This window comes from Eumetopias jubatus, unplaced genomic scaffold (genome assembly GCF_037043125.1).
Source record: "Eumetopias jubatus isolate StellerSeaLion01/CBP00866 unplaced genomic scaffold, mEumJub1_p1.0 scaffold_7, whole genome shotgun sequence".
Taxonomy (NCBI): Eukaryota; Metazoa; Chordata; class Mammalia; order Carnivora; family Otariidae; genus Eumetopias; species Eumetopias jubatus.
The window spans coordinates 90,783,815-90,807,856 of NW_028274813.1; the positions used below are offsets into that span (position 1 = coordinate 90,783,815).

The window sequence follows — 24,042 nt, forward strand, 5'->3', positions numbered from 1 at the left end:
AAAAAGCTCCTAGTTTCGTTGATCAGTTCTACTGTTTTTTGGTTTCTATTTCATTGATTTCTGCTCTGATCTTTATTATTTCTCTTCTCCTGCTGGGTTTAGGCTTTATTTGCTGTTCTTTCTCCAGCTCCTTTAGGTTGGGTTGTGTATTTGAAACTTTTCTTCTTTCTTTTCTTTTTTTTAAGGTTTTATTTATTTATTTGACAGCAAGAGAGAAAGCGAGAAAAGGAACACAAGCACTGGAGTGGGAGAGGGAGAAGGAGGCTCCCTGCCGAGCAGGGAGCCCGGTGCAGGACTCGATCCCAAGGTCCTGGGATCATGACCTGAGCCGAAGGCAGATGCTCAATGACTGAAATGCACCTGAGACTTTTCTTGTTTCTTGAGAAAGGCTTGTATTGCTCTATGCTTTCCTCTTAGGACTGCCTTTGCTGAATCCCAAAGATTTTGAACAGTTGTGTTTTCATTTGCCTTTGTTTCCATGAATTTTTAAAATTCTTCTTTAAATCCTGGTTGACCCATTCATTCTTTAGTAGGATGTTCTTCAGCCTCCACATATTTGTGTTCTTTCCAACTTTCCTCTAGTGATTGAATTCTAGTTTCAAAGCATTGTGGTCCAAAATATGCAGGGAGTGATCCTAATCTTTTGGTACTGGTTGCAACCTGATTTGTGACCCAGGATGTGATCTATTCTGGAGAATGTTCCATGGACACTAGAGAAGAATGTGTATTCTGTTGCTTTGGGATAGAATGTTCTGAATATATCTGTGAAGTCCATCTGGTTCAGTGTGTCGTTTAAAGCCTTTATCTTCCTGTTGATCTGCTTAGATGATCTGTCCATTTCAGTGAGGGGGTGTTAAAGTCCCCTACTGTTATTGTATTATTATAGATGTGTTTGTTTGATTTTGTTATTAATTGGCTTATATAACTGGCTGCTCCCATGTTAGAGGCACAGATATTTAAAATTGTTAGATCTTCTTGTTGGATAGACCCTTTAAGTATGAGGTAGTGTTCGTCCTCATCTCTTATTATAGTCTTTGGTTTAAAATCTAATTTGTCTGATATAAGGATGGCCACCCCAGTTTTCTTTTGATGTCCATTAGCATGGTAAATGGTTTTCCAACCCTTCACTTTAAACCTGGTGGTGTCTTTGGGTCTAAAATGAGTCTCCTACAGACAGCACATTGATGGGTCTTGTTTTTTTATCCAATCTGATATCCTGTGTCTCTTGATTGGGGCACTTAGCCCATTTACATTCAGGGTGACTAATGAAAGATATGAATTTAGTGCCATTGTATTGCCTGCAAGGTGACTGTTACTGTATATCGTCTCTGTTCCTTTCTGGTCTGTGTTATTCTTAGGCTCTTTCTTTGCTTAGCGGACCCCTTTCAATATTTCTTGTAGGGCTGGTTTGGTGTTTGCAAATTCTTTTAGTTTTTGGTTTGTCCTGGAAACTTTTTATCTCTCCTTCTATTTTCAATGACAGACTAGCTGGATATAGTATTCTCGGCTGCATATTTTTCTCATTTAGTGCTCTGAATATATCATGCCAGTCTTTTCTGGTGTGCCAGATCTCTGTGGATAGGTCTGCTGCCAGTCTAATGTTTCTAGCATTGTAGGTTACAGACCTCTTGTCCCGAGCTGCTTTCAGGATTTTCTCTTTGTCTCTGAGATTCCTAAGTTTTACTATTAGATGTCGGGGTGTTGACCTATTTTTATTGATTTTGAGGGGGTTCTCTGTGCCTCCTGGATTTTGATGCCTGTTTCCTTCCCCAAATTAGGGAAGTTCTCTGCTATAATTTGCTCCAATATGCCTTCTGCCCCTCTCTCTCTTTCTTCTTCTTCTTGGATCCCAATTATTCTAATGTTGTTTTGCTTTATGGTATCACTTATCTCTCGAATTCTCCCCTCATGATCCAGTAGTTGTTTATCTCTCTTTCTCTCAGCTTCTTTATTTTCCATCATATGGTCTTCTATATCGCTAATTCTCTCTTCTGCCTCTTTTATCCTAGCAGTTAGAGCCTCCATTTTTGATTGCACCTCATTAATAGCCTTTTTGATTTTGACTTGGTTAGATTTTAGTTCTTTTATTTCTCCAGAAAGGGATTCTCTAGTATTTTCTATGCTTTTTTCAAGCCCAGCTAGTATCTCTATAATCATCATTCTGAACTCTAGTTCTGACATCTTATTAATGTCTGTATTGAGTAGGTCCTTGGCAGTTGGTACAGCATCTTGTTCTTTTTGTTGAGGTGATTTTTTTCGTCTTGTCATTTTGTCCAGAGGAGAATAGATGAATGAGAGAACAAAATGCTAAAAAAATGCTAAAAGGGTAACCACAACCCCAGAAAAATATACACTAAGCAAATCAGAAGAGACCCATAACCGGGGGGAAATGAAAGGGGGAAAAAAAAAGAATATGATCTGGCTGGTGAAAATAACAGAGCCACACACTAGATTTTGGGAGGCAAGAAATTGCCTACCAAAATTTTAAAGAAAGAAAAACATATATACAAAAATAAGGGTAAATGCGACGAAGGGATGGAATATGAGTGTAAAGATGAAAAGTAAAAAAGATTTTAAAAAAGGAATCGATAATATAAGAAGTTGGTTGAAAAAAAATTAAAAACAAAGAATGTGATCAGGCAGGGGACTAGGACAATGTCATACACTAGATTTAGGGTATATTTTGGTCTGTTAGAAGAGACTGTATCCCAAAATTTAAAGAAAGAAAAACTTATATATATACAAAAAATAAGGTTAAATACAAACCTGGGAATCTTTTTAAAATCCGGTTTTTACTTTATTAGGTCTGGGGCCTAACAATATCACAGGTATTGGTGATGCTACTAGTCTGTGGAATTGTCTTTTGAGTAACAAGGGGATAAATAACACAGACCTGCAACAGTTCCTTTCTAACAATGTGACTTTGAACCTGTGTCTTCAGCTGTAAAATGGACAGTGAACACCAATGTCATAAGGTCACTGGAGGGGTAAGTGAGATTGTGAAGTGCTCAGCAACACTGAACTTAGAAAGGAGGACAGAACAGAGAGCAGAGAACATGGGGAGTAATGCTGGTAAATGATACACAAATTGTGCTATCTTCTCAATCCCATGACATTTTATATGTGTCATTAACTGTGGACTCTTAAAAGTGAATTGCTAATGAGAAGAGTGGATCATTTTCTATGTTCAGTTTCTGAGATTTCTCTTCTGAAAAACTACATTTCCAAATATTAATTTGCTTTAAATGATTGCCCATACAAACCCTACCTCCATAAACTTTACCTGAAAAAAACAAAAAGCCTGCCAAGTAAGACTCGATGAATGGCTCCTTTAAAATTACTGGATAAAGGTTTAAGTCACCAGAGGTTGCATCATTATGGGTTATTATTTGAGAATTGTTTGACTTCCATAATATGAAGTTATTCTCAGAGGAGTATGATTAGAATAGAAACCAGATGTGTTTTTCAGGACTTTACTGAAAAAAAAAAAAAAGATAAACAAGTAGAATATTAATATTAGAATGAGCTAAGGAGGTTTCCAGAAACTTGAAGCATAAGTATCACAGAAAGAGTGTACATGTGTGCATTTATGAGTGAGAAAGAGAAAGATCAAGAGACAGAAAGAGAGAGGAAAAGAGAATAAAAAATGTGGAGGAGAGGGGCGCCTGGGTGGCTCAGTCGGTTAAACATGTACCTCTGGTTCAGGTCATGGTCCCAGGGTCCTGGAATTCAGCCCCACAACGGGCTCCCAGCTCAGTGGGGAGTCTGCTTCTCTCTCCCCCCTCCACCCCGCTCCTGTGCTCTCTCACTCTCTCTCTCTCTCAAACAAATAAATAAAATCTTTAAAAAAATATGGAGAAGAAAAATGCAGAGAGAAAGGGGAGGAGGACAAATAGGTTAAGAAACAGCCTCAGAATTTAAAACAGTACCAAAAATTTTGAAATCTCTGTAAGCATGTGGTATCTCCAAGGAAACAGCATAATTTAATTTCACCTGTAAACTAAGAAAGTAAAAAGCAGGACAAGATGTCTCTCAGTCTAAAGGGAATAAGTACTAATGAGATGAGGACCATTGTGGAAAGAAAAAAATATCCCCTTTTAAGCTTAAAATATGACATGATCTGGTTACAGTAAAATAATCCAGAATTTTTTTTTATCCTTTATCTTACTTTTTGAGGGGTAAAAAGAACAATAATGTTTCTGATGTTTTTGAGTTTGCTTCTTGGCTTTATATTTGATTATGTTAGAAATAAAGTATCCTTATTACCATAATATGTCAACATTCTGAGTGGAATAAAATGAAATGGAAGGCATGAAGGGAGGGAAGGGAGGAGTACATCATAAATAATTTCATTACCACTTATGAATTGTCTTTAATTAGCCCTTTAGTTGTACTACGAGCTAGAATTATCCTCTTTTAATTTTATTTATTGAAGGGAAAAATAATAAAATGAATGTTATCCTAATAAAGCATCCTATCTTAGAATAGCTTATTATTTTTTTAAGATTTTATTTCCAAATAATCTCTATCCCCAGTGTGGGGCTCGAACCCACAACCCCTAGATCAAGAGTCACACACTCCACCAACTGAGCAAGCCAGGCACCCCAACATATTTTAAAATATAGTAAAACTTCATTCATTTGGAGTCCCTAAATTCAAAATTTGCTAGCATTCAAATTGAGTTTGGATTGAAATTTATCTTTTTGCTTTGCAGAAATTTCCCAGATAGTGCAAATTAGTAAGATAAATCAGTTATCATGGGAAATTTAAAAATATTTGAGAGAAAGCAATTTTCAAATATCTTTCAGTACTTTCATATCCACATTTGCAGAAGCTGATAAGCTATTTCCATATTTGTCTTATGGATAAATTAAACCAGGTAACAGTTTGATTTATTACAAATATAGTACTTGGCATTAATAAACAGTACTGCTTTTAAAATATGCTATAATTTGGATTTTCACTAATTTAGCACCTTTCTAAATTCATGATACAATGTTTCCAACTTTCAAGCTACTTAGGCTAGGAAACCAAAGCTATAGTCATGTGTAGTCAAAAAATTCTATTAGAAAGAAATCAGTCTTGTTTTATTGTTCTTTTGGCACTATCAAATGAATGATATAGTTGTTCTTTTGTCCCCCCAAATTAACCTATTTTCTTGCCATTAGGCAAAATTTTAGTTTTTAACATATTCTTTTTGTTGTGTAATCTACATGCTGATGTGAACTACTCTACTCCAACATTCCTCTATTAGCATTTTTTTCTACAGAAGGAAATATAGACTATAGAAGCAATTTTCTTTTAGGTAAAATAATCAGAGAGGTACTAAGTATTGATTTGTTTTTAAAATGCCAACATTGTTATTAAGAAACTTCTTTCTCAGTGTCACAAGAATTGAATGAACACTGTACCCTAACCTACATTTTGACAAACTTAAAACCCACTTATGGCTGAAATCAAAGAATAAAACTGCTTTTGGCTTTTACAATAACATAGCTTGGGTTCTGATCACTTCATGGGGCCTATGATATTTTGAGGGTCAGAGACATTCATAATTAGAAAAATGAGGGAGGATGACCCTTAACATTTTCATCAAAATACTTAATACTGCCATGAGAAAAACTTTCCTTTTGCACCAGAGTTCCTTAAAAAGAGATTCTGTTTCTACTTCCACATTTTTGTGGTAATTGATTTGCAAGATGCTTACTGGTTCTCATTTCAAGGGAGTAAGAGGCCCAGACCGCTCTGATCCAGACCGAGTAGAGCTTTGGTTTATACCATTCCCCTTAGCTAGACTTTCCAACTGCCTGATTTTCCCAGCCATTGCTCTCGCAGGCTTCCTTAGCTATGCAAAACGGTACTACTATTTATCCTGTTGCAAATGTCAGATATCTGGAATTGAATCTTGACTCCTCCTTGTCTCTCAGATTGAATCCATCATCAAGCTTTGTCTCCAACATTGATCTGCCCACTTCTCCCTTCCAAGTACTAAGCAGGCCCAACCCTGCCTAGCTTCCGAAATCAGAGGAGATCAGGCACTTTCAGAGTGGTATGGCCGAAGACGATCTGCCCACTTCTTTCACTCTCTCCATCCACAATCCTAGTCTAGGTCATCATCACCTCCAACATGGATTACAGCCATAGCCTCCTAACTGGTTTCCTTATTTCAGCTTTTGCCATTCTTTAAACCATTCTTCATGGTTTTAGAATGATCACATGACTCACTGATCATAACCCATTATACCTAGGATCAAATCCAAAAATTCCTGCTGTTGGTATCAAGACCCTACATACATTGGTTTCATAACACCTAACTTTCCCCTTGTTCACTATGCTCCAGTTATACTGTCACCTTTTAATTTCTAGAACACACTAAACTAATTTTCACCTCAGAGCTTTTGTTTTCCCTGTTACCTTTACCTGGAATGGGCTGCCACTTCTTTCTTCTTCTTTTATTATTTTTTTAAGATTTTATTTATTTATTTATTTATTTGAGAGAAAGAGAGAGCAAGAGAGCACAAGCAGGGGGAGTGGCAGTGGGAGAGAGAGAAGCAGGCACCTGCTGAGCAGGGAGCCCGATGTGGGGCTCGATCCCAGGACCCTGGGATCATGACCTCAACTGAAGGCAGACACTTAACCAACTGAGCCACACAGGCACCCCTAGGCTACCATTCTGATTTCTTCCTATCCTTCAGATCTCAGCTTAAATGTTACCTTGTCAGAAAAGCCTTCTGTGCCCAGATTCCAACAACCCCTTTCTTCCCTTTTCTATTGTGTTATGTACTACCATAGTAACCTATTTATTTCTTCCTGCAATGTCATCAGAATTCTTTTTATGTGTCCCCTCCTCCATAACTTAAGTTCCGTGAAGTCAGGGACTTTGCTTATCTTCTATTATATTTGCATATTATGTAAATACATAGTAAGTGATGATTTGAAGTAATTAGTTGAGTTAACAGAATAAATAGGATCAAGGATTTTATTGCATCACTGAAAACTCAATATGTAAAATTTCAAAGGAAATATCTGATAATATGATTCTTGGATCCCTCATGCAGACTGAAGATATAAGAAGTAAGGGAGAGAGAGTGGGGAGAGAAGGTAGAGAGAGAGGATTTGTGAGGAGGATTTCTTTTTTTTTTTATTAACATATATTGCATTATTTGTTTCAGGGGTACAGGTCTGTGATTCATCAGTCTTACACAATTCACAGCGCTCACCATAGCACATACCCTCCCCAATGTCCATCACCCAGCCACCCCATCCCTCCCACCCTCCACTTCAGCAAACCTCAGTTTGTTTCCTGAGTTTAAGAGTCTCTTATGGTTTGTGTCCCTCTCTGGTTTCTTCTTGTTTCATTTTTTTCCCTGTCTTCCCCTATGATTGAGGAGGATTTCTTCTCTGTTAGTCCCTTTCCCTACCAAGAAGAGAAGGGGGGGAGGTGTATCTCCCTTCACCCCAAATCTAGTGAGAGAGTATTGTTTGAGAAATATTGAGGACCACAGAGGATGTTGGGAACAGAAGATTTTATATGAGAAGAAGAAGACTACAGTTTTATTCAGGGAAAATGGGGGTGTTACTGAGGACTTTTGTGCAGAAAAATAATATGATTACAACTGTGCTTTAGAAAGATTAACCTGATAGCAATGCATAAAATGGGTTAGAGGTCGGAAGGAGGAGATGCAAGGAGGTGACTTAGAAATAGAGTTGACATGAGAAAAAACAATTACTTGCCTTAGGATGTGAAGGTGATAATTGATAGGAAGAAACAGGTGTGGAAGAAGTTGTGGTGGTAGAATTGATAACTTTTGGAATTGATTAGATGAAGAAGGAGGACTAAGTATGACTAAATTAATATTAAATACCATTGAGAGGAAAATTTGAGTAATATTTAAAGATAGCAAGAATGTTTAGCTTGAAGAGAAGCCTAAGGAGAAGTATTAACCCCCTTTCTCTTATGCATGAGTCATTTTGTTAGCTGCAGGTTTATAAGAACCTATAATTTAATGGATACTTGGCTTTTTATGGATGTATCTTTATACTAAAATTGTTGAACTCCATTAACAGTCTTCTCTTTCTTTGCTATCATAATTATCTTTATTCTGCCTCCTTCTGCTGTTTGATTGAAAATTTCCTCTGCTGTTGGGGTGTCTGGATGGCAAAGTCAGTTGGGTAGCCGACTTTTGGTTTTAGTTCAGGTTGTGATCTCATGGTCAGGATATTGAGCACTCAGCTAGGAGTCTGCTTGAGTTTCTCTCTCCTTCTCCCTCTGTCTCTCCCCCTCCACTCTCGCCATGTGTGTGCACTCTCTCTCTCAAATAAATAAACAAATCTTAAAAAAAAGAAAAATTCATTTGCTGCTAAAAAGTCCTGGTTTTAAAGCTAATGAATTAAAAAATAAAACAATTTTGTTATTAACACATTGACATTTATGAAATATTTTTAAAAATTTTTGCTGCTAGTTTTACCTCATATTTTGCTGCCTTGCTATGTAGACAATGAATGTGGAGCCAAAGAATGACAACTTAAAGCAAAGAATGTAATAACCCTAATTGCACAGGGTCTTTGTTGTTTTTCATGATATTCTCCTAGGGGTGAAGCAAAATTCTCTCCCTACCCATTATAATGCTTTTCAACTGTTAGAGTGGCACTGTGCTGTCAAAACTAGGCACTAATGTATAGCACTGAATCAAGGAGATGGATTCTTTGTAAAGTCAAGCATTTATTTAAGTGGAGTCAAGCCAATTAAGAGTGAACTGCATAATATAACTTCATTATATAGAAATTTCCAAACTGAAAAAAAAACTAATAACTCTAGAGGTCTTGCTCTAGGTCTAAACTTGCATAGTAATTCAGAAAAGTAAAAATATATTTTGAAGAACTTTAACTTTAGATTAGCATTTCAGAGAATTTTTTATAAATATTAAATAAAACAAACTTTTATAGACAGAGACACAAAAAGTCAAGTTATATTTGTAAACTGAGATATTTATATAGTTGAGTCATAGGCACACTACAGTTTTGAACATATGACTCAGATTCTGTACCTTATATACAATTAGTTTTAAAATGTTAGGGCATTATGCCAAGAATAACCACAAAGTTTACATGACAGGATTTATAGGGATCCAGCCTTGCTCATTTACTTTTGAGATTTTACTCCTGGGTTTGAACCACTGTCTTTGCCCAGGTCCATCAGGTTTGGAGCAGACACACCTATACTTCAACTTCCTATTACACTTAGAATAAACCCAAACTCCTATTACCATGACCTTCAAAGTTCTTTAGGATCTGGCCTCTGCCTACTTTTTCAGTTTCATTTACCTCTCACTATTCTCCCATTGCCCATGGACTTCATATACATTGGTCTTCTTTCAGTTCTTCGAAGTTCCAGGAAGCTTAAAATTTGCCTCCCCAGACAGGACATTTCTACTTGAGGTAGGTCCCTCTACTCATTTACCCCTATCTCCTTGAATATCTTCTTTGCATCCTAATATCCACCCCCAACTTACACCACAGATTTATGTGTTTATGTTTGTTCCCTCACTGGAATGCATACTCTGTAAGGTCAGAGTATTCTCCTGGAAAATTTCTTCCAGAGTATTCACCATTGTATCTCCAAAACTCTAGGACAACATCCGGTACCAAGTAGCTATTTGATAAATATTTGTTTAGTGAGTAGATCAAGGAAGTAAGTAATATTGGTTGTATGGCATAATCCAAAGTAGGGGCTAAATTTATGGAATGGAAAAAAAATTATGGAAAGGAACTGACAGGAGAAAAGATGAAGATAAATCCATAGTGTGATGCTAGCTGTGGGAACATAATAGAAGTAGGTCTTGGACCATAATCTCAAATATGCAAGAAATAACATATAAATTTATGTTTATAAATCAACCTTGTTTCAAATTTGAGAATGGTACCCCCCAGGACGGTAAAAAACTTAAGCTCCATTGGCCCTGGGTTACTCTCTTCTGCCTCAAGATGGGGTAGGATTTAGAGACAAGGCAAGGCCCTCTGGTTTTTGAGTCATTTGTCTACTCTTGTTTCTTCTGGGCGTTCCCTGACTCTTCTCACACAGTTCCTTCAGGTATGGGCTTCCTGCTGCTTTCAGATTTCTTTTCAAAACAAGGGAAATCTTTGAGGGGTGCTTAGGGCCCCATCTGTTTAGACATGAGGCAATCCTTACTCTCTGGAGCTTTGCTGCTTCTGCTGTGTGCTACAGTGTTTCCAGAAATGTGGGAGCTTGTTTCCCCAAGTAGACTTCTCCATGCTCCTTTCACAGTACTTAGCACAACCCCGTGAGGTGGATTCAGGCTTTATCCAACTCGGGAAGTGTATGTGACATTTTTCCTCCCCCATCTTTCCTTTCAAATTACAAAGTTTGGCTATCTTTTTGAAAATATGAAGAATAGAATAAACAAGATAAATGAACATAATTTAATATTACATAAACTTATTTCTGATGTCACCCTTTTGCTTAACATGCTCTAATGGCTTCTTATTGCTTTTAGGGTGAAGATCAGACTCCCTAACATAGCACAACAGGATCCTGCCTGCCTCTCCCGCCTCTCCATGCACCGCAGTCCTTTTCATTCCCTTTAATAAAACCATACTGGTGTTTCATCATTGAAAAAACATGTTCTCTTTAAATACAGGGTCTTTGTACATTTACAGGTACCTGTTCACCTGCTTAATTCCCACTCACCCTTTAAATTGCAGCTTTACTGGCATTACTTCAGGGAAAGTTTCCCTACTGCCACCTGTTGTGGACACTCATAGCACCATGTAACTTTTCTATATAGTACTCTATGATGGTGACTTTCTCTCATAAGATGAAAAATGGGCAGAAGACATGAACAAACATTTTTCCAAAGAAGACATCCAAATGGCCAACAGACACTTGAAAAAATGCTCAACATCACTCAGTATCAGGGAAATACAAATCAAAACCACAATGAGATACCACCTCACACCAGTCAGAATGGTTAAAATTAACAAGTCAGGAAATGACAGATATTGGCGAGGATGCAGAAAACAGGGAACCCTCTTATACTGCTGGTGGGAATGCAAGCTGGTACAGCCACTCTGGAAAACAGTATGGAGGTTCCTCCAAAAAACTACCCTATGACCCAGCAATTGCACTAGTAGGTATTTACCCAAAGGATACAAACATAGTGATCCAAAAGGGCACCTGTACCCCAATGTTTATAGCAGCAATGTCCACAATAGCCAAATTATGGAAAGAGCCCAGATGTCCATTGACAGACGAATGGATAAAGAAGATGTGGTATACACACACACACACACACACACACACACACACACACACACACAATGGAATATTACTCAGCCTTCAAAAATGAAATCTTACCATATGCAACGATGTGGATGGAACTAGAGGGTATTATGCTAAGCGAAATAAGTCAATTAGAGAAAGACAATTATTATTTGATGTCACTCATATGTGGACTGTAAGAAGCAAAACAGAGGATCATAGGGGAAGGGAGGGAAAAATAAAATAAGATGAAATCAGAGAGGGAGAAAAATCACAAGAGACTCTTAGCTACAGGAAACAAACTGAGGGTTGCTGGAGTGGAGGTTGTGGGGGGATGGGGTAACTGGGTGATGGGCAGAAAGGAGGGCACATGATGTAATGAGTGCTGGGTGTTGTATGCAACTGATGAATCACTGAGTTCTGCCTCTGAAACTAATAATACATTATATGTTAATTAATTGAATTTAAATAAAATAAAATTAAAAAAAAACAGAGTGTTACCCCATCTAGAGATACCTAAAGTTACTCTTGGTTTCTGGAGAATACTTCTTGAAGTATAAGTATAATAAGGGCATAAGTGAAGTCTTCATTACAGCTGTGGTGCTAGTGAAACAGGTTGTGGGCCTATCTTGAATTAATTATTTTCCATTAGGAAAACGGATAATCAAAAATTAGTTTTACTTATTTATTTATTTATTTTTAATTTTTCTTTAGAAGAGATTTTTTTAATTTATTTGTCAGAGAGTGCGGGAGAGCATGAGCAGGGGGTGGGGCAGAGGGAGAAGCAGGCTCCCTGCTGAGCAAGGAGCAGGAAGTGGGAGTCAGAAGTGGGACTCCATCCCAGGACTTGGGATCATGACCTGAGCCGAAGGCAGATGCTTAATCAACTGAGCCACTCAGGCGTCCTGATAATCAAAAGATTTAAATATAGTTCCCTTGTTGAAATTAAGCCACTTGTTAATATTATGGGGATTATATTTTCAAATCACAGAGTACAATAGCATCTAATGAACTTAAAGTGAATAGATCACAATTTTGTGCTTTGTTTCCAATTTTACAGTTAACCCTATAGAGCAGGATTTTAAGGAGGCTCTAGCAGTCTTTATCAACAAAGTATCCATTTCTTTTAAGTCTTGAGCATTTAATTATGGAATTTTGACTTTTAATCTATTGATTCCTTAGTTTAAAATCTGTATGGTCAGTGTGGAACAGATGGATTTAGTAGCTCTTGAATATCTTTACATGTGAACTGACTGTTAATAATTTTCACTTCTTTAGAGAGAATATCCAAGTTCTAGGAGTTCTGACACTGCTCCTTATGGTTGCCTGTAGGGCTGTGATTCAGAACACAGTAGCATCATACTTTCTTTCCCTTCTCCTCTTCCTCCTTTTGGAGAAATACATGGTAGAGTATTTTACAGTGACCTGTTCAACAGATGCAATTAGAGAAGGGCCCACCCTCCTCTGCTCTAGTAAACTTAAAAATTTCAAAATCTGGTGCCCAAAGAGTAACTGGGTACATTTAGACTATTCCATGCTATTGAGTCTGTTCCCCAAAAGCATAGAAATCACATACACTATAATCTGATTGAAAGGACTTAATTTCTTTTTCCTATTTGGTCTACATGCACCACCTGGTGGTAAAATAGTGCATTTCAAGCAGTGTGTGTGTGTGTGTGTGTGTGTGTGTGTGTGTGTGTGTGTGTTGGGGGTATTAACATGGGAAAGCGAATTTCAAAAAACATTCCTAAATATTGATTTAGATTTATAATGCAATTATTTTGCAGCAAGTATCTAATAAAACACTAGAACACTACTATATATATATATAATGCCAGAATAGGAAGTAAAGGGGAGAATTAACTCATGTTGGAAACTACAATAGCTTTCTCTTATTTACGTTAACTATAGCTCTTATAATTCCATCCTTAGATAAACATTTATTTATTGTGCTAATGTTCTTATTGAGGCAAGAGTCAAACACTGATAACCAGTGTAAAACCATTTTCTTTATTTTTAATTTTCAAGGATTATAATTTTTAAAAGTATACATCCTCTTCCTTATATTAGTAGTTAGTACAAGTCAAAGTCACAGAATTTTAAAACTACAAGGCAGCATAGAATCATTTAGACTAATGCACTAATTTTACAAATGTAGTAGCTGAGACTCAGAAATGCCCAGTGACTTGCCCAAAGTCATACTGGTAATTAGTGGCTCAGCTCAAATAAGAAACTAGGTCTTTTCACTTTCAGTCTAGGAATATAAAATCTAAAAATTAGACTCATATACCATGGTGAAATACCTCTGTATGAAAAGATACGCACTTAACTTGGCCACATAGTGCTTTAGAACACTAAGAGGTGAGTTAATTAACACAGGCTAGTTTTGTTCTAAAGTTCTGAGTGCGAAGAAGTAACAGTAGAAATGCACATATCGTAAAGCTATGGAAAAGGTTTTCTAACTAGCAAAAGTCCCTTTTATATATGTTCAAAGGAATATTTTTCAGCTTATATACAACTCCGATGTTGTAAAGATGGTGTAAAAAATTCCCTTTCCCCTTTTGACTGCTTCAGAATCAGAGATCTATTTCTACAAAGTAGGTACCCACTGGTAGATTTAGGCATAAACCATGTTCATAGCTCCCTCTCATGACCATTGAATGAATACTATATGAGCCTCCTTTATTCTTGCCGTTGTATTCAACTAACAGCTCACTGGTTAAGTTTTAATTGCTTCCAATGAGGTCAGCAAAGGTATTTATCGAAAAGCCCTGAATAAAAAGGCTCCACACACACACACACACACACACAAGCATACACGCACTCACACAGAGAGAAAATCCTCTTGCCTCTTGATTTATGGAAACAATTATGATTCTGCTGGAGAATTTCTCAGCTGAAAAATAGTTTGTAGCTACAGTAGAGAGGCTCAAGTTGCACAAGGCAGACAACAGACATGGAATGCTTGTGTATCCAGCTGTTATCAACAGAACAAGTAAGTTACTATTATTTGTCTTTAAAAATAATGCTGAATGGTAGTTTACTTCTTTCTCTGGTTTTAGTGCTGAGGGGAAAAGTACAGTTACCAGACTTTTGAGCCATGTAATTATCTATAGTAATTATGCCTGTAGAACTTACATAAAGATAAGGTTGAAGTTTTCCAGACAATACTGGCATTTAACTTGAGAAATGTGGGTAGTTCAGGAGAAAATAACCGATTAACCACAAACATAAAAGCATACAATAAACAAATCTAGGGAAAGCATTTGTACTTTGTTAACAAGAGATTTCAGGACTTAATTTAAATCAATGGCTCTAAACTGCGAATGTTTCTTACCAAATAGCAACCGGAATAAATGGTTCAGTCATATTCTGGTTTGTCTCTGGTAATGCATAACGTCTATAAATCTACATAGAGGGAGATGAAGATGTTGACATCCTCGGTGAAGGCTGTTTTAAGTGTGCCTTCACAGTACAAACTGCACTGTTGTTATAATACTATTTACCCACTGAGATTTATACACACAATTTTTCATCTTCCCCTCCCCTCCCTTCCCTATTCTGAATCTCTCATTGCAAACAGAAGTCAAGTAGTAAACAGTGTCGCAGCAACTGAGCTTATTACAACCTGTTTTTATAAGGAAACACCAACAGCGAGTTATTTAAGGAGGAATCCTGTATTGTTATCAGGACCTAAAGAGATAAGGATAACAGTTTGGAAAAAGACAACTACTCTTTCTTAAATCAATCTACAATTCACAGATAGGAAGAGGTCAGTGACCTAGGAGCAACAATCAACTCAAGATTTAATTTTCATTATGTTATTCATGAACACCCGGAGCACTACACTATAATGCGCAAATGGATACTGACATGGATCCTGCCAACTTTGCTCTACAGATCATGGTTTCACATTATCTGTCTAGTGGGCACTATAGCTTTAGCTTGCAATGACATGACTCCAGAGCAAATGGCTACAAATGTGAACTGTTCCAGCCCTGAGCGACATACAAGAAGCTATGATTACATGGAAGGAGGGGATATAAGAGTGAGAAGACTCTTCTGCCGAACACAGTGGTATCTGAGGATTGATAAACGAGGCAAAGTCAAAGGAACCCAAGAGATGAAGAACAGTTACAGTAAGTAATGTCCTTCATTTATAGCACTGTGTATAAACCTTAATCTGTGAAAGAATCATTTTTCAAGTGACAGGCTTTCTTGGTTTCCTTTCTCTTTTTTTTGGAAAAAAAATTAACTATCATCTTTTAATTTCTCTAAATGGGGATCATTGAATTATGTTTCCAAAAACATCTACTGCAACACATCAAGTCTACTGATATTAATAGTTGGAACTGATAACCCAAGCCGATTTGAAAATATAATCCCAATGTCCTAAACTCAAAATGCTTATAAGCTAAGCAAAATGTAAATGATATTATTCACACTGAAATGTGACTCACTGTCTTCTAGCAAAATTCATTAGGAACTCTAAAATAGTACTCGGTAAATGCTCATCAAAAGCTACTTATTAGTTTGAGGCACAGAAAATTTATTTCAAAAAGTAATTTGATTTTCTTTAAAATAATATTTCTGTGGTGTGAAATACTCAATCTGTGCTCAAAAATGCATTCAGCAACTTGTGCAATTGTGTACAGTTATAAAATAGAAGAGAACCTGTGGTATCCTCATCTGTTCACATCATAATGAGTTTGTATTAGATTGTTTATTTACCTAACAAAAAAATAGGTTCTTCCTAACATTTTCTTTAAATCTTCTATGCCATAGTTTTATGTTACCTTAAGAGGAATGTAAATGTGAAGGAGGAAATAAAAGTGAGTCGGAAGAGATGTCCCTGATTCTGTTAGTGTACCTTACATTTTCTCCAAAACTCAGTTATTTTTTTTCATGTTAAAATATCAGCAGGGTTGGACTTATTATTTAGCAGTTATGATTAATAAACAATTCCAAGAGTTTTAAATTTAATGGGGTAAAATACTCAACATATGTAGTAAGACTTTAAAATCCCTGAATGAAAATAAATTTTGTTTATATTACTAGCACTTGAACAATATTATTATATCATCTTATAATATTAAGTATGTTAAAGTCAATTGAAAAAGAAGGCATGGGGTTGATGGTGTAAACATTTGCTTCAGTACTTGCAGTACATTTTGCTTGCAGTGAGTACTTGAAACTTCTGTTGCTTGTTTATGGAATGGTTTTTAGGCTTCTTAATTAATGAACCAATAAGTGGGAATTTGGGGGATTATGTTTCCAATATGTAAATAAGAGGATCTTCTTTGTAACTATAATTGATATAGAATGCTAAGGCCATCTTAATGGATTATTAACAACTATAGATTAATTATTACTGTTATTAATAAAATTATCATGTTAGTCTTAGAATATTGCTCTGATTATACTGAAGTTTAGGTAAAGAAATAACTCTTTGGAGGAAGGTTTTGTGGATAATCACTCCTATGTGAGCAACAGAATTTGGATTATAATCAATTTTTTAAAAATTATTGAGATTTATCATGGATAATGGAATCTGGTAGAGGAGACAGAGTCCAGGTGGAAGTTAAGACACATAGGTCTAATATCTGTCTGTGAATAATTCTGGAACAATTTTTAATTCTTTCCAATTCTCGGTTTTTTCATCTCCAAGATGTGGGATATGTACAGAAGATCTCCAATATACCTTCTAGTTCTTACAGTCTATTCTATTCTAATCCATAGAATATATCACATAAGTGTGAACAAATCTAAGTACTCATTATATAATACCACATACTTTGAATGAGATAGGTGAATATAATCTCAAGGATAAACGAACTGTCAGAGCTAATTTGAAATTGTAGCCATATGGTCATCAGACCTAAGCACTGTAGAATTCTTCTGTATGCCAACTAATTCCTTTTGAATGCTTTTGTCAAATAATAAAAAGTGAAAAATTAGATGTAAAATCCAGTGAAAATGAACAGTATGTATAATAATTTGGGATGGAAAATACAATTGGGACACATTCACGTATGTGTTTTATTTTGTGTTAAAATTTCTTGAAACCATGAAACTCAGGTGTTTGTAAGTGTACACAAGATGCCAAACTTATTTTATAGTTGAAACACAATTTAGCATTAACCTTGAGTAACCATAAAGCCAATTTGGTACACCATTCCTCCTCTACTGTAATTCTACAGTAAAAATGAAAGGGAGAGAGAGAGAAAGAAAGAAATTCATTCTATATCATTAATCAGAATGTCACAATACCAATGTACTTCAAGACAGGATATATATTATATAAATAGTTTTCACTTCTATAAGGTTTTCATAGGCTGTATATATAAGTATACTTTCTTGATGTGGTGAATTCTCCTGGAAAGAGAAACTTTCAATGGGATGCTTTAAGTAAACCCTAAAACCCTTGTCAGGGTGTGTTGCTATCCTATTGAGGAAGGAGCCAGTCAAGCTTCATCATAGTTAAAAAGAAGCTAATTCACAGTTGTCTATTAGGAAATCCTAAAATAAAAAGGAAATGCTTCATTGAAAAATAAATGGAGAATAACTTCTTAGAAGAGAATTCTGGTAGTCATTTCCTATTATCTATGGGACAGCCTTACTGATTTTAAGTGTGAATGCCCCGTACATAAAATGTGCAAATTGACACATGTGAAGTTGAAGCTACTATATCCAGGTACAAAGAAAGTGCTCAACCAAATTTGTTTAAGAAGTCAAAGAAGAACAAAAAACTTGAAATTATAAATATGAAAACTATTTACATTCCTCAATCATTAATTGAATGAATGAACAAAAGATATTTCCTTACTATTTTTAAAATGAGAGTAAAAGGTTATTGGACTGTCTACTAGAGTGAAATGCAGCAGAGTTCAGGAAGTCTGACAGATCAGAATCAAACTCTGCATTTCATTTTCAGTATTCTGATGCCTTAAATGTGTTCAGTGGTTGTTGAACACCTTTCTTTGGAGGTCTTTTAAGATGGTATAGATTTAAATATCTTAGATCATAAAATTTTGCATGAAAATTTAGATGTTAGCTTGTGTGAAACATAGTTTTCTCTGCATTACCAGGAGAAGGTCCCCACTCCATTCTTACGGCTTTGCTTTGAATGAAGGGGAAAGTTACCTGATGAAATGAATAGGTTTTGAAGGACTGCTTACTTACTAACGGAAGGATAACTTCTTCATAAAAATGTGACTTATAAGACATTGCTAAGATAATGGACTGGAGTGAGTAGAAGAGGTAAAAAATCTGTATATATAATTCTGTTTCCAGAAACTTGGGCTGGGGTAGACAGATGGAGGGCCTAGAGGAAGAGAAGGGGAGTGGCAGGGAGGTGGATATGATAGCTCATGTCTCATATCATTAGGGAATTAAAAAATTACTTAAGCTATCCTGAGTTGTGAGGACCTCACTTCAGTCTTCTTTTTAATATTAATTCTAAATTTTATTTTATTGTGTTAGTCACCATACATTACATCATTAGTTTTCACTTCAGTCTTAATTATGGTGAAATATTTTATATTGAGATTAGAATGAGTAAATTGCAGAAAAAGCACACCAAGGAACCCAACAAAAATAAGACTTGTACTAATAGACATGTAAGACCCGACTATGTAAATGTAGGAATTCACGAGAGGCCAGGAGATGCTGGACCACATTACTGACACTGAGGGAAGAGAAGCTGTTACTGAAGAACTGGTCCTCAGATTACATACTACTCTCACCCGGGAGGCAAGAAAGCCTGTCCTGTCTGGTGGCTCCACATTTGGCCTTATAGTAGGTTTGCAAGTGACAAAACCAGAACGTAACCTGAACTAATAATAAGGGCAATAAAAGCCTAACATGCCCTTCTAAAGTGAAATAAGTATTCATGTTCTCTGCAGAAGGAGAGCATTAATAACATCTTAAAGGGATTGGTAATGGATGGTCAACACTTCCACTGTTGTTGTCAGAGCTCTGCCCTTGGGGAAGGGCGAGAGGGTTAATTTAGATAACTTTTGGACCAGGCACTCCATCAACAGACAGAGTCAATCACTCCACACCTGACAGAAATAACACTGCTGTTTAAGCTGGGAATTGAGGTGCCAAGTGAGAGATGGCAGCAGTGCACTGGGCAACTGACATCTGCCCTGAAAGACAGATGTGGAACAAAGAACTCAGTCCCTTGAGACGATTTTCTTGCTTTTGGGATCCAATTACTAAAAAATTTTGCTCTTCCCAACCATGGTTAATAGCACCCATTTCTTTTAAGAAGAAATCCTTAATTGTGATAAGCCACTGACTCAAGCAAAAGCATGCCTCACTTATTAGAATTAAGCATTGTAAGGTCCATAGCAAGAAAAGGGTTAGCCATTCTGAAAACTAGCCAATGATTTGGCAATATTCTTTTTTGGATTGTTAGACTGTGACGGGATATGGCCTAACAATTGGCAAAAAGCAAATAAACACAGTGTTGTGGGATTTGACTTTGGCCACAAAATCTTCAGCAACCCAAATGTCAACAATTCTTTGGATAAGATCCTACTCAGCAATAATCTCTGCTAGTAGCTAGTAAATATACATACCACCTCTAAATATGGAGATGGTAAACTTGCTTATGCTCCAAATAGTTCTGAGCAAGTTACATAAAAGAATAATAATTCACATTATCCAAACAAAAATAAGAAAATCAGGGCAACCCCACCTTAAAAAAAGAGACAATGAGAAACATATCTATGGAATTGAACCAAAATCCTAGCATTACTGACAAAATGCAATCCTGTAGAACTGGTGACCTACATTCCCTTAAGTAAGTTGTCAAGGCTTTAAATTATGGAAGATGGATAAATTGCTGGGGAGCAGATTTGGAAATATTACCTATTCTTTGAGAATTCTAATAATAAAGATTATTTTTCATTGTATAGTTTTCCTCTTTTTTTTTTTTTTTTGGCTAATACAAGTGTCTGGCACTTACAAAGTACACATAATTTATTGCCACAGGTGCATCTCTTATTTATTTTGTAAATCCTCATCTGAACTGACCATGACTTTCTTTTCTATACCAACCCAGAGCATCTGAACATGTATTTTCCCTTTTGACTCAGCTGTATTAGAACTCTTTAGCCTACAGTTTTAGAGCATTCAGAGACCCAAGTGAATTGGAGAGAATGCAAGAAGCCAGCTTTCAGTCAGCCAGGTTCCCTTTTCCAGGTTTTCCTATTACTCAGCCTTGGCTAAATATTGTAATCAGCTAGGGAACTTTAAAAAAATACTGATGCCTGGTCCCACCCACAAAGACTCTCATTAAATTGATATGAGGTGCAGCCTGGGCACCAGGAATTTAAAAATTTCCTCAGATAATTCTGAAATGCTGCCCAGACTGAGAACCACTGGATCACATTAGAAGATCACATTAGATTATTGGGAAACCACAGTCCAATTAAATCAGAATCCTGAGAAGGTGGGGAAGACTCAGGCATCAGTGTTCGTTAACGCTTTCTAGTGATTTTACTGTGCAGAAATGTTAAAAACCATTATTTAATGGGACCAAGGGTTCTATTTCAGCCTGGATCCCCTCATGTTCCAGGAATGTTTTCGAGCCCTTAGATGGCTCCATAGTTAACTTATACCCTGGAGGATTTCGAAATGGGTTTATCAGGAATGACTCTCTGAATTATGCATTGAGGAAGTTCTTCTGGGTCCAGTTGACCTCTCTTGACAAATCTCAGTGGCTCCAACATTTGGAGAACTGGCCTGGAAAGGCATGTGATGACAGCTCTGTAGCTACTATGTAAGGAGGCTTCTTTGGCAAATGAGTTCATTGCAAGGAAGAATAGGTCCTGTGCCACAGTCTCACAATGTCAGGCAGGTCTGAATCTCTTCTGACACTTTCAAGTGGTGCTACAGTAAGGGACTTGGAGTACAGACATCAATGCCAGCTTACTTCACACTTAAATGAGCCACTTATGACTATGAACCCAGATGCCCCCAAATTAGTGTCTCATCTCCTATGGCCACCCCCACAGAGTTCACAAGGCAGTGATTTAAAGAGACAACCTCAAGTCTGAAAACCCGGGGAGGCGGGAACCACAAGCCTAGAGGGTCTATCCAGATTACTGAAGAGGATATGAAGCTAGAGGTTGGTTTTCTTTGTAAATTTGGGATTAAAGCAAAGCTTTCTTTCTTTTCTAAGGATCCCTGCTTTCTTTCTCTGTATCAAAAACTTTTGGTAGTACAGTAACTTCTTTTGCATCACTACTGGATTACAATACTTTTCTGTATTTTAATTTCACATATGGCACACAGAAGAAAAGGCAAGAATTGTGCCTTCCTTTTCTGAACCATATCCAATCTTTCTTTAAAAACAAAAACACTTTATTGAGGTTTGTTGACATACAAAAATCTGTACTTAATGTATACAAATTGACCAATTTCTACATCTATGAAACTACCACCACAACCTACGCTATAAACATATCCATCAGTTCCAAAAGTTCCCTCCTGCCTTGTAATTTATTATTATTATTTTGTGATAAGAACACTTAACATAAGATCCATCCTTTCAGCAAATATTTAAATATACCATACAACAGTATAAACTATAGGCCCTACACTGCACAGTATATCTCTAGGACATATTCACCTTGCATAGTTGAAACTTAGTACCCTTTGACTAATACCTCCCTATTTCTCCCTCCCCCACCCAACCCCTGGTAACCACCATTCTAGTCTCTGCTTCTATGAGTTTGACTATTTTAGATTCCTCCTATAAGTGGCATCATGTAGTATTTGTCCATCTGTGTCTGGCTTATTTCACTTAGCATAACGCACTCCAGGTTCATATCCAGTCTTTCTACACATGAAATAGGTTGGAAAATGAAAATCCTCTGCCTTTCACATGGTTCAGAAATCCAAATTAAAAGAGTCGCTGAATACTTAACTGTTTCTTGACCAAGATTCATACCTACTACATTTGAGATTATATCTGCACCTTACTTAGGTAGAGAAGCCATACCTAATTTGCTAGCAAAGCAAATTTACCTATTTACCTTAGGTGCGCAAAAGGGTTCTTGTAGTATATATAAAGACAAAGGGATTAGGGTGCGGAAGCAGAGAAAAGAATGATCTAATATCCATGTCCAGGTAAAATTTGTCATTTAGGCAGATAATATCATTCTCAGAGGGAAAACATCTGATATATATTGGGGGAGAACTAGCTCTAGAGATTCTCTGTTCCAGGCAATTTCCCTGCAGAAGAATGAAATCACTTCTACTAGAGTGAGCCTGAGTATTTGCTAGGGCATTAGCTAGTGTCCTTCTGAGAATAAATAGGATGGCAACATCTTTGTAAATAGGTGAAGAAATAGGCAAGAGAGGAAAGGAAAAAAAGGACTTTATATAAAAATAAATGGATTTTGCATTATATTTGTTTTAAAGATTTTATTTTTAAGTCATCTCTACACCCAATTTGGAACTCCAACTCACAACCCTGAGATCAAGCGTAGCACTCCCCACCCCAGATTTTGCATTTTAAGTTTAAGGTGGATGTATTTTTAAAATTTTTTTCTCTTTAAATTTTTTAATTGTTATGTTAATCAGCATACATTACATCATTAGTTTTTGATGTAGTGTTCCATGATTCATTGTTTGTCCATAACACCCAGTGTTCCATGCAGAACGTGCCCTCTTTAATACCCATCACCAGGCTAACCCATCCCCCCACTCCCTCCCCTCTAGAACCCTCAGTTTGTTTTTCAGAGTCCATCGTCTCTTATGGTTCATCTCCCACTCCGATTTACCCCCCTTCATTCTTCCCCTCCTGCTATCTTCTTTTTTTTTTTTTTAACATATATTGCATTATTTGGTTCCAGAGGTACAGATCTGTGATTCAACAGTCTTGCACAATTCACAGCACTCACCATAGCACATATCCTCCCCAATGTCTATCACCCAGCCACCCCATCCCTCCCACCCCCACCACTCCAGCAACCCTCAGTTTGTTTCCGGAGATGAAGAATTCCTCGTATCAGTGAGGTCATATGATACATGTCTTTCTCTGATTGACTTATTTCACTCAGCATAATACCCTCCAGTTCTATCCACGTCGTTGTAAATGGCAAGATCTCATTCCTTTTTTTTTTTTAATTTTTTTATTATTATGTTAATCACCATATATTACATAATTTGTTTTGGTGTACTGTTCCATGATTCATTGTTTGTTCATAACACCCAGTGCTCCATGCAGAACGTGCCCTCCTCAATACCCATCACCAGGCTAACCCATCCCCCCACCCTCCTCCCCTCCAGAAACCTGTTTGTTTTTCAGAGTCCATCATCTCTCCTGGTTCGTCTCCCCCTCTGACTTACTCCCCTTCATTCTTCCTCTCCTGCTATCTTCTTCTTTTTCTTTTTTCTTAAAATATGTTGCGTTATTTGTTTCAGATCTGTGATTCAACAGTCTTACACAATTCACAGCGCTCACCGTAGCACATATCTTCCCCAATGTCTATCACCCAGCCACCCCATCCCTCCCACCCCCGACCACTCCAGCAACCCTCGGTTTGTTCCTGAGATTAAGAATTCCTCATATCAGTGAGGTCATATGATACATGTCTTTCTCTGATTGACTTATTTCACTCAGCATAACACCCTCCAGTTCCATCCATGTCGTTGCAAATGGCAAGATCTCATTCCTTTTGATGGCTGCATAATATTCCATTGTGTATATATACCACCTCTGCTTTATCCATTCATCTGTCGATGGA

The 24,042-nt window shown here is 36.8% G+C and overlaps 2 protein-coding genes across 2 annotated transcripts in view; one reads left to right on the forward strand and one right to left on the reverse strand.

The window, feature by feature from the left end:
* FAM227B (family with sequence similarity 227 member B) overlaps positions 1-24,042 on the reverse strand; it is a 220,773-nt gene that overhangs the window by 61,262 nt on the left and 135,469 nt on the right. The gene's annotated exons all lie outside the window — the stretch shown is intronic.
* The window catches only part of FGF7 (fibroblast growth factor 7), a 63,305-nt gene continuing 54,394 nt past the window's right edge, over positions 15,132-24,042 (forward strand). The window contains exon 1 of the mRNA XM_028100169.2: positions 15,132-15,417. Coding sequence (XP_027955970.2) covers positions 15,132-15,417 — 286 coding nt within the window. The remainder of the gene's footprint in view (positions 15,418-24,042) is intronic.